Here is a 12154-nt window from a genome sequence, read left to right on the forward strand (position 1 = left end):
GTTCTGGACTTTTGCCTTCAGGTCCTTTAGATGTGGTAACTATGACAGTTTGAAGTCAAAAATGAGGCCCAGAAACCTTATGTGGAGAATAGTATCCCACATTTGCAATTCAGGTAAATTCAAAATATAACAAGAATTATTAAACTACACACACACACACACACACACACACACACACACACACACACTTCCCTGCAGAATATGTAAAACTGGTCTTTACAGTCCACTCCTCCAACCTCTTCACTGTAAGTTGCAAACTGACAACTCGCTGAAGCGATATTGGAGGGGGAGCAGAAGATCGCAAAATCATCCACAAATAAGGAGCAATGGACAGGACTCCTTATCGTGGGCACGATACTGTTAGTGGCTATTGCATAGATGGTAAGAATTAAATCGTTGTCCAGGGAACACCATCCTCCTGCACAAAACTAACTGACAGCACATCAGTCACTCTGTACCTAAAAAGACATCTGGAGGGGAAGGACAGAATAAAGATGGGGAGGTGGTCACAAGAGCACCACTGGCATAGGTGAATGAGAATAATGTGCCTCCTAGTGGGGTCAATTACCAAGGTTCATGAAGAACAGTAATAGAGGGCAAAATCATCAACAAAAATGGAGCAGGAGATGCCCAGTGGGAGACAGGCCATTATAGGGTTAATGGCAATAGCAAAGAGGACGACAATCAGGACGGAGCCCTGAGGCACACCGTTCTCATGGACAAAGGTGTCTGACAAGGCAGAACCCACGCGTACCTTGAAAACTCAATCTTTTAAAAATTCCTCAAGGAAAAAGGGCAGGCGGCCACGGAAACCCCACATGTAGAGTGTATGGAGAATACCAGTCCTCCATCACGTGTCTTAGGCTTTCTCCAAATCGAAAAACAAGGCCACAGTCTGGGATTTCCACAGAAAACCATTCATGACATGGGTGGACAAAGTGAAGAGATAGTCAACTACAGTACCGCGCACTCAAAATCCACACTGTGCAGAGGTTATCAGCCGGGGATGAGTTGTACATTCCATCACCTTGCAAACACAGCTGGTGAGAGAGATGGGGCAGTAGCTAGAAGGAAGGTGTTTGTCCTTACAGGGCTTAAGTATGGGTGACAGTGCCTTCACACCAGTGTCTGGGAAACGTGCCCTCTATACAGATGCGGCTGTACATATTAAGCAGAAAGTGCTTGCCCACATGAGAGAGGTGCTGTAACATCTGAATGTGAACAGCGTCTGGCACTGGGATGAAGGATTGGGAGGAAGTGAGAGTGTGATATACCTCCCTCATAGAAAAAACAGCATTGTAGCACTCATGATTCTGAGAAGGGAGAGGTATCACCTGAGCCACCTCTACTCGTTTCCAGTGGAGGAAGGCAGAGTGATAGTGGAAGGAGCTAAAAATTTCCACAAAATGGGTAGATAGCAATAGGGTCCATGATAACATACAGTCAGGCTATAAATTGGGGAATGGATCTTGGTCCCAGAGAGTCGTCGAAGATTGGCCCACACGACGGAAGAGGGGGTGGAACTTTTAAAAGAACTAGTGAATGAATCCAGCTAGCTTTTTTGCTACCCTGAAGAATGCGATGATACTGTGCAAGCATCTGTCTATAATGAACGCAGTTTGCCATCATACGATGATGGATAAAATGCAGAGAGCACATCTCTGTGCATGAATTGTGACTCGGCATGCCTCGGTCCACCACGGGACCGGGACATGGAGTGGTAAAGAAGAAGTACGAGGAATGGAATGTTCTGCGGTGGTAAGGATAATGTCTGTATGATATTCCACCTGATCATCACAACTGGGGAAATCGTGTTCATCAAAAGTCATACGGGAGGACTCAAGCCTCCAGTCGGCCTTAATAAGCTGCCATTTGGGTGTGCAATGAGGTGGGGTAAGAGTCAGCAAATAGATAACACATGGGAAATGATTCCTCGAGTAGGTGTCAGAAAGAACGGACCACTCGAGACGATGGGCAAGATGAGAAGTGCAGAAGGATAGGTCCAAATGGGAATAGGTATGCAAGGAATCTGAAAGGAGAGTGGGTGCTCCTGTTTTAAGGCAGAAAAGGTTAAGTTGATTAAGAAGGTCAGTCAAGAGGGTTCCTCTCTGACAGGTTCTTGGAAAACCCCAAATGGGACGGTGAGCAGCAAAAATGGTTGAGGTAGCTGCCCAATAAGCTGGAGGAAGTTGGCCCTGGTGACATCAAATGACAGAGGGAAGTAAATGGCACAAAGGGAAAAGGTCAAGTGAGGAAAGAAAAGGCAAACTGCGCCAGCTTGAAGATGTAGTCAGAGAGATGGGTTGACTATGAAGACTATGAACATCATCCTATATGAGCAGCAAGACTCCCCCATGAGATGGAATGCTGATTGGAAAGTCTAATCGGACCAGGAAGAAATATAAAGCTCAAAGCGGTCGTGAGGACACAATTTTGTTTCCTGAAGGTAGAGTACAAGAGGACACTGCGATTCTAAAAGCAGCCATAAATTCTTTCTGTTGGATTGAAGGCTGTAAAAGTTCCATCGGAGGAGAGTCACAATGAGGGAAAAATGAAGGGGTGTCACCTCGGCAGCTGCCTAGTGTCAGCCTGCAAAGAATCGCTGCTACAGGGCACAGAGATAGGAGGATCCCGCTCCTGTTTTGATCTTGGACGGAAGCACCGCTCAATTAAAGGTAAGAAAAAGACTGCATATGGGCACTAAGGAGGCATCTACTTTTTTCGTCGCCCAATAGACGGCAACAGTATGCTGATCAGAGAGGTACAATTGTATTTCAGCCTTTGTCAGACAGTCAAACAGCCTAGTGTAAATAACATCACAGGAAGAATTCGAGTTCTATGGGCCTCAACACGAACAGGGTAGCTGTGGAGAAGCAAAGCAGCAAGCAGTTATTGTGCTTGAGAATCAGAAGTAGTCTCCTAAAGCAAAGTGCCATTCTATAAACGAGAGGAGGATTTCACAGGGTCGGCAATTGCACCAACAGCTTTCTGAATAACAAACGGACTTACCACTGCGAAGGACTGACTGTCTTCAGAACGCGAAACCATGAGGAACCATGGTGCAGCTGCGAGGGTCTTTGAATTTTTAGCCTCATTCCATTTATGTTTTGTAGATGTTGATTGTGAGGATGATTGGCTCATTGTTAGAAAATCCCCCCCACCCACGATTTTCAGCATCTCCGATGGCACACTCCTTTCAACAGGGGTCCGCTTCACAAGGGGCCACACCTGCCTTGGGTGAGTGTTCAGACCTCAGGTCACACCTCCCAAACATGTGACAGAGGGACCAATTGCAATTTGGGAAGGTAGCAGCTCAAGCAATCACCTCTCTCTGGGCTTGGCCTGCCCCAGAGGGTACTTGCAAACCCTACCTATAAACCCGGGACTGGGAATTACATGTTTCCCAGTCATTTGTTATGCGTCAGACTCCAGACTCATGGGCTGGCCTTCAGGAGTGTGCAGAGAGGAAGAAGAAAAAAGAGGAACCTCAAATGCCAAAGAGGAGGAAGGCTAGGAGAAGGTGAGTTAAGCACGGAAAAAAGAAAGAAAAAAATTGGTGAGATTGTTCTTATTTCACCTACAGACAGTGCGGAACATTCCCAAAAACACCCCAGACATGTTCCCCAAGTGAAGCGAAAAACAATAGCAAGAGTATAGACATGCAGCATGGATGGGAAAAGATGCTGCAAAGGCTGGGCCCCCATTGTAGATTTCTCCCCTATGTGAGCAAAAATCTTAAGTACTAACATCAACAAATTTTGTAATGAACTGTTTTTAGATGGAGAAAGCAAGGCAAATGGTATGTGTGTTTCCTTAAGACCTCTGTTGTTATTTGATTTCAATAAAGCGAAACACATTTGAGACAAAAATATGCTTTTCCTTGGAGTCGCAAGACAGATTTAAAATACCTTCACAGGTTTCAGAAATAACCTCAGGAAAAAGTAGGCCTCTTGAAAGAAGTGTATAAGAAAGGGAAGACTTGTATAAACCAATGACCACCAATAAAATGTTGGTTCTACTTAGTTCTTATTGTCCGTTATTAGTCACTGTGTTATGTCTATTGTTTTAAAGGTACTGTGTAATTTTTCTTTTGAGAAATATATGACTGCATAGTATACAAACCGCCAGGGACTGCAACAATTTTCTTCTTCTTATTGTCCATACTTTCTAATAGATGACATATTTTCAGAGCACCAAAGTGTACCAGAATAAATAAAATGTCTATAAAAAGCTGCACTGTATAGTGTACTTGTGGTGAGACAGTCCAATTCCTGAAATGCGTCACTTGTGGCCTCCAGCCTGCCGAGGAGCACTGCAGTCCTGGGTCCTCAGATAAACCACAAAAATCTGCTGCAATATGCCACACACAAACACCCCTGGACTGCAGGCAGATTGGTGAGTCTAGATCCAATGGGCAGAGCTTGCACATTAGTGGGAAATGATGGGCTTCAGATCTCCATTAGAGATACCCACAGAAATGGCATGCAGTTTTAGCCTGTCATGGAAGTCCACTCATGTGGCCAGCTATTTACATGTCACAGACACCATGTTGATGAATGAGATATCACTGATCAATCCATGCAACAGATAACTTGTGCAAATGCTAATGAGGATAGGTAGTGATCACATAAACTGATCACTCTAAGCTTGTTGATACCAGTGCCTACCAATTTTAATTGTATATTACAGCACTGAGGATGGTCACTAAGTGACCGAAGATCGATTTTGCGGATAATAAAACAAGAAATACAACCAATGCTGATTCTCCTGCCAATTCTGTCCACTATTTGGTCGTGGTGCACAGAACACTCCATGGAGTCACCAATCAATTTTTCCACTTGTTAGCTAATATTAACGTCCAGCTTACAGCCCGGCTACAAATGCTCTATCCCACTACAGAATCATTCTTACCCCATTATTATGTTGCTGTTAAGTTGCAACTAGTCCATCGTAATAATAACCTTACAGCAAAAATACATCTGCCTATGTCCTCTTTTAAATGAGAGTTAAAAAGCTCATCGCAGATTGCAACAGCTGGCAGTATGTCACCTTTGAGTCGCTGTCCACGATCATTGTTTGCTATGACGCTACACTTATCATTGAATCATAACACACCACACTGACTGACAGTGGGTTACTATTCAGTAGCTCATGGTGTGATGTAATCACATCCACTAACAAACTTTCTGCCCAGCTACAGTACACACTTACTACATGTCAGGACCCATTTCTGTCATATTTTCCAGGTTTACTGTTCAAGATAAGTCACCATGAGATCTTGTCGGCGCTACCAAACATTACCAGCACCCACTTGCTATTATCAATAGTTCAGCTAACAGATAGGAGAATGGACAGATCAGTTTCGACAGCACTGTATCGGATACTGCTGACTCCCACCAGCAAAAGACAATGCTCACTGTCCCGCTCTCACTTACTGTCTCTTCAATTTCAGCCATATTTCCATTTTAAGTGACTGCAGAATTTCCACACAATAAATGTTTTTGCAATTTTCTACATGTGGCTCTCCCTGAACCTCACCCTGCAGTTACGTATCATGAAGAGAGTTTGCTTTAATATAGAATCTGCAACCTTAAATTTTGAGCTAGTATGTATCAAGTTTTCACATTACCTATTAACTTCATTTTTACTCTGTTACCATATGTCGTGCTCACCTTCTATTTTATTATAATAAGAGAGATCGTTCCTATGTACTCAGGCATCCAAGTTCTCAATAAACCCTAACATGAATGTAAGCTCATAGTTGTTAATGATCAAGTTTTAATATGTGTGACAATTATAACTGCTTTCACTATTCTGATGCATGAGCAACATGACCATTTCAAAAGAATGTTATGTACAATACATACTAAATCATTCTTAATTTGTGTTGTATCACTGTCATGTTTATATGGTGTTTTCTTGGTAGCTTCAATTAGTCACTAAAACTTTGAGAAGTAACAATCTTTATCAGCAATTTTTAAACTCTCTCTGGGACACCTGTAACCTCAATTGTCTTGCATTTTTATGTTTAACAATTAATTTTCCCTCTTCTGCTGCCACAATATATTTTAGTTAAGCCTTGTGAAAGATCAGTTTTGACTTTGATTCTGATTTGTTTCTCAGTGAATCTCACCAAGCTTTGTAACATCTCTATAACCATGACCCTGGGTTTTACTTACTATTTCGGGATAATATGTGAATAGATTTGCATTACAAGATCAACCTATGAACTTATTTGTGGAATGGTGAGTTAGCTTGTCATGCATTCATTTAGGATAATAGGATTAAATGTAATGAACTTTTTCTAAGCTTTTTAGGGGGGGGGGTTGCACTCATCAGTTTCTCCACAAAAAGAAAATCACTCTCCTTTGCCATGCCTACAGCATTTTGTAAAACCTCCACTTAGTACCCACAGTCATACTATCATAACAATCCTCCAAGGCCCCCTCTAATGTTATTCATATGAGTGTTGTGCCACCGTCTTAGTTCCGCAGTCCTTAAAAAGGCCAGTCGCAAAAACAAAATATCCGCTTCTGCAATTTTTTTGTAAGCTAATCTGCCAATTTTGGCCAACTAGGCCCACATTATCCTTACCTATTCAGTCCCAAACATGGGTCATCCGGCCACTATATGTAGTTTATGTAGGGGTGCAGCATGTGCAGATTGCCTAGCCAGCAAGCGGGATATTGTGAATTTTTACTGCTGAATTTTCATTCACCATTCGTTTGTAGTATTCAAGCAACAACTATTGTGCTTACATGCTGAATATAATCTTCTCCTCAGCAGAAGCTGTTCGTTCTCATAAAATACGTCATGTGATGCTTGCAGAACTCAGCTAGCATGTCAGACCATGTAAGGATGCTCTCTCTGGTTCTGGGCTCCAGCAAAGCAAGACTTGCAATCTCCTCTCTCTGTCTCCTGACTGCTCTCAGACAATGTTCCTCTGCAAAACAACATCTTACTATGACTGCCTTGACTGGTTAATGGTCGGTCTTTCTATCATGAGTGCACCCATCTGTATTTCATACTGTCAGAATATAGGAGAAGGATTTTAAACCTGTCTTTTACTTCTAAAAGTGCTTCCTTTGGCTAGCTACATCCCTGGACATCCTGTGGCAAACTTCCAACACTTGCACAATCACATCTATCTCCTGCCGTACGTCTCAAAGTAACTTGATTATCTTAGTTTTACTTGTAAATACACCAGAAGGTGGAGGAAGAGACAAAAAAGACAAGAGAAAATAAAAAGTGTGGAAATTTGACAGCAAGTGCTTAATACAGAATTTAGATCACACACTTTATTTTACAATTGCCACCAAGAATTTCACTGCCCTTTCATTACTACTTTTATATTAATATCTAAAGCTATTTTAAAATACCCAGTAACCATGTTAGGGCTCAAAACTTAATTTAAGGAAATAATTTGTAACCTCTTGATGCCTGAATAAATTTCTAGATAAAAGATAAAATTAAGAATTATGGCACTTAAGAGGTCTCCACAACGCTCAAGAGAGTGCAGCACTGGTCAGAAGCATTGTTATCTATATGTGCAGTCAGCACTTGTCAGCACTGGACTCAAAAACTGTTATTTTTTGATTATTAACACAGCAGTGGTATATGTGAATTCGCAACATTCGGCATTAAGGAATTAAAATATGAAATTTTAGTTAACATGCTTCTTGACTTTTAAGCAGCAGGGAATGCACAGTAAAGAAAACTGACAAAAGACAGATAACTACCTTACGATAGCTGGCACTGGATTTTGCACTGGGGCAATCGGGGTCTCCATAGCCGCTGCAATAGGTGCCACCATCGATGTATCCATCAAAGGTGGACCAGGCATGGGCATAAAAGGAGGTGGCATAAAGCTCGGTGGAGCAGGAGGCGGTGGCGGCAGCACAGGTGGGCCACTCGGAGGGGCCATCGCAGGGCGCATCACCGCTGTAAATACAACCAGTAAAGCAACAAGACACAAACTGCCTACAATGTTTCAGCATACATTATAGTACAAAATACACATAGCAAAATCACACCTTTATGCACACACACGCACGCACACACGCGCGCACCTGTATGAGGTGAAAATGACAATCAGGTGCTTCCCACAGCCATTATTAAGTGTTAGGTGGAGATATCCCACAGCAAACGTGACTGCTGATGTTGTTCCACTGGTACTGAAGGCTCAAAGAACACCCAAGTGCAAGACCCATCTTTGTCCACACTCCCAGCACATCAAATTACAATATCATCACAGGTGTGTCCTACCATACCAGAAGCGAGGCCCACCAGTGAAAGCAGTCATGTTGGTACCATCTTTGCTGTAACTTCAAAGACTTTCATGTGAGTGCAGCCACCAACCAGCAGATGAACGGCCACATGTAGACTGTGGCCAAGAGCAAATTATCAGCAAGTGGCAAAACATGCTGTTCAACACAAAGTGCTAATTTCAATGGTTGCTTCACAATCTGTGCCAAACTGAAAACTAATGAAGCACTATGATGTGATTCTGTGAGTAGGACAAATTATACAGAACTGTGTAATAAAAAAACATGACCATATTTTTAAACCGACATGTAAACTGAAGAACTTCCAAAATATTTTAAAAAGTTTCTAATAACACCAATATCAAGGAAACTTTGAACTCTAAAATGTGAAGCACATTGCACATTAAGTCTATCATCACTCATATCGAAAACATTAAGAAAAATAATATAATTGAATGGGCAATAAAACTGAACCAAATTCAGTTGAACACAACTCTGGATTTTGATGGAACATACATACAAGGGAAGCAATATTAATGTTACAACAGGTTACAGACATACTGCTGGACTTTTTTTTTTTAACTATTTTATTTGTATACCTAGAAAAAACCTTACATAACATGAACTGGAGTATGTTAATGATGATTATGTCTAGTATTGGTTTACATTTTAGAGACAGACAAACAGTATACGATTTGTATAAAAACCAAAGCTGCATCACAACACAACGGTGAGGTACAAGAGGCTTACACACAGGAAGAAATATGTCAGGAACATAGCTTGTCACCAGCATAGTTCAACTTATATTTTGAGAAAGACACTGGGGAATGAAAAGAGGGTTTGGAAGGGGTAAAGTTTAATGAAGTGGAAATTAAAATCATAAGACTTGGTGACAAGACAGCTGCCATTGAGGAGAATGAAGAGAAACAGGAAAAAATGGAACAAAAATGAACAAAATCTTGAAAGAAAAGTATATGGCAAAAATTAATTTTAAAAAAAAGGCCATATGCAACATCTAAAATATTGCAGTAAACCCTGGAGTTACTAATACACCACTCACACCTGTACGTAAAAACTTTGAATTACTTAAACATAAAATCACCACAGATGACAAAAGTTCAGCTGATATAAAGCAGAACTCCACAGGCAAAGGTAGCTTATTGCAACACAAAAGGTGCTACTTATATCAAGTCACATAAATGTGAATACCAAAAAGAGATATATTATGGACTTTTTCTGAGTGTAGCCTTGCGTGATTCAGTAACATACACCATTGCTACAAGTGACATGAGATGTCATAGGGCATTTGAAATGTGATGCTGGAGAAGGATAGGAAAGATCTTGTGGAAAGCAAAGCTCAGAAGTGAAGAAATTCTTAGAATAGGTGAAAAAACAATATAGGTAAGAAGAGATCAACTAACTGACTGTATTTACCAACACATTAGATTTCTAGTTAATGTAAAATGAAAGGATGATTCACAGCATGAGAGGAAGAGGAAGATGTAGACTGTAATACTCTAAACACATCACATTATGAAGACATTGGCTCATATAAGGAAATGAAAGGTCTAAGAGCAAGCAAAGAGAAGTGGAGTACAAGAACTGCCACCAACAAATCTTCGGATTGAGAAGACAATATGAAGATACTCTTATGACTTTTTCCTGCATACTTAATTGTGTTTAACCTTTCTCCTCTTACCGTTGTGTCACTTCTTTCTCCAATGCTTTCCCTGTTAGTGCACCACCATAAATACTAAGAAGTCTGTGATAAACAACACTCTTGTCTAATACCACTCTCCACACCCATTTCACCTGTTTCCTCATTGTCGATATTTCCTATCACTTTTCTATCCTAGAGTCTTTTGTCCTTTCACTCTACTACACCTTTCAAAGCCTTAAGGACACTGGAGTTCACACTATTAAATACCTGAACAGATGTGCATACATATCCTGAAACTTCACACATTCTTTACCCATAATCATCATATACCCAATAGGGCCTTGTGTTCTTTACACTTTTCTGGATTTAAACTGATCCTCCTCCATGTTTTTCTCAATTTTTTTCCTAATTTTATGAGTACACACAACATTTTCAATGCAGTATAGAAACTAACTGGCCCATAATCTTTGCATTCTTTGGTTTCTTGTTTCTTTGGTAAAAGAACTACAACAGTTTTAACCGAATTCTAAAGTCAAATCTCCTCATTATATCTTCTACAGATAAGATTTGCCATTCTGCATATTACTCCATTTCCAACGCCTTTATAACTTCTGTCAGTATTTTATAATAGCACATTTCTTTCCCTTTTCTGAGATCCATCATGGTCCTCGCCCCTTCACATCTCAATATCTCTGGTCCGTGTTTCATTTTGTAATATTCCCATTCATACTCTTATCTTAGTTACATAAGATGTCCTTATGCTTCACGTAATTCTTTTACATATTTCTTCCACACCCATTTGTTCTCTTCTTCACGTGCTGTTATCTTCTCATTTTTATTGAGTGTGCCTTTTTGTACATTTTTCTTGAATCTTTGTCCATTAGGTACTTAACTGCTCTGTACTTTTCTTCTAATACCTTGTGTTTCCAATAATCCAGTCTCATAACAGTAACTTTTCATCCATTCGTCTTTAACCTGATCAGTGAATCATCTTAATTTAATATTCAGTTTTCTCATCCCCCCCTCCCCACCTATTCTACTGAATATTCATTCTTCCATTTTCTACATTCTATTTTATTAACAAACTTTATGTAATTCATTCTTACCCTATTTACTTTTTCAATCTCTTATTCTAAAGGTTCCAGAAAACATATTCCATTTTTATGACAGACTGATACTTTCTGCTAAATTTTCCAGTCTTCCTTCAGTGCTTTCCAGAGAGGGTTGTCGATCCTCCAGTGTTCAACTTAACTAAATCCCATTTTCTTAGCAGTTATTTTCTTTTAATATTCTTTTTTCATACATCTGCTCTCACAAAGTTGCGATCTATATTAGCTGCAGGGACTGTTTTCACCATTTCAATAATGGTTATGAACCTCTGATTGGTTATAAGTAAATCTATCTAATATCTTGCTCCATCACTAGGAGCTTTACATACATGCAGACTTTGATGATGATTCAAAGCCATGTGTTTGTAAGCTAGATATCAAAGAGACCACTGAAAGCTATTGGCTTCTCATCCTTTCATTTCTTTTGCCAAATCTATGTTCTCCAACTACATTCTTCTGTTTATGCCACAATTCCCTACTATGCTATTCCAGCTACTGTAGCTTTTACTTGTCCCTATTCTTTGTCTTGCTAGATATTTTGCTACTTGTTCATATATCTATATCACGAAACGGCTAACCTGGTTCGTGGTTCAGTGGCCCAACAGCAGGTTGTCTATCTAAAGGCTTCCGGGGCAACAAAAAATCTGATTTTCAATATTTCAAATAATTATAGATCGAAATTAAAAAATTAATATGCCATCATAATCTGCTAATTGAGAGGTATAATCTAAACATTAAGGATTTAACATGATAAGTATTACAGTTAGAGACACTATACCTCAATACAGTGTAGCTCACAACACGCAAATTACCCAGAATTTATTCATTCAGTATGTGAGAATGAGAGCACTTAACGACTTCTGACAAATTTCAAACCTTTAAAAAATTGTTTCTCACTGACATCCCCAAATAATAAAGAAAGGATAAAAGTTTATCACTTACTACATTTCTGCTATTTATGGAATAAAACTGTAGCAGCAGGCATTAAGTTTTAAAGAAGTTTTAACTTATCATTTCTTTACTACTAACTCCACTCAGAACACATTTTACAGGCAGTACACACATATTCCACTGAATGTAACTACAAATTATGTCACTGTATGACAAATAGTTCAGGAGAT

General features: G+C 40.0%; 1 protein-coding gene across 1 annotated transcript in view; it reads right to left on the bottom strand.

Moving 5' to 3' along the window:
* Positions 1 to 12154, bottom strand: part of LOC126278360 (RNA-binding protein 42-like) — a 299697-nt gene that overhangs the window by 228852 nt on the left and 58691 nt on the right. Inside the window, exon 3 of the mRNA XM_049978422.1 lies at positions 7740 to 7941. Coding sequence (XP_049834379.1) covers positions 7740 to 7941 — 202 coding nt within the window. The remainder of the gene's footprint in view (positions 1 to 7739; positions 7942 to 12154) is intronic.

Source organism: Schistocerca gregaria, chromosome 6, assembly GCF_023897955.1.
Source record: "Schistocerca gregaria isolate iqSchGreg1 chromosome 6, iqSchGreg1.2, whole genome shotgun sequence".
Lineage (NCBI taxonomy): Eukaryota > Metazoa > Arthropoda > Insecta > Orthoptera > Acrididae > Schistocerca > Schistocerca gregaria.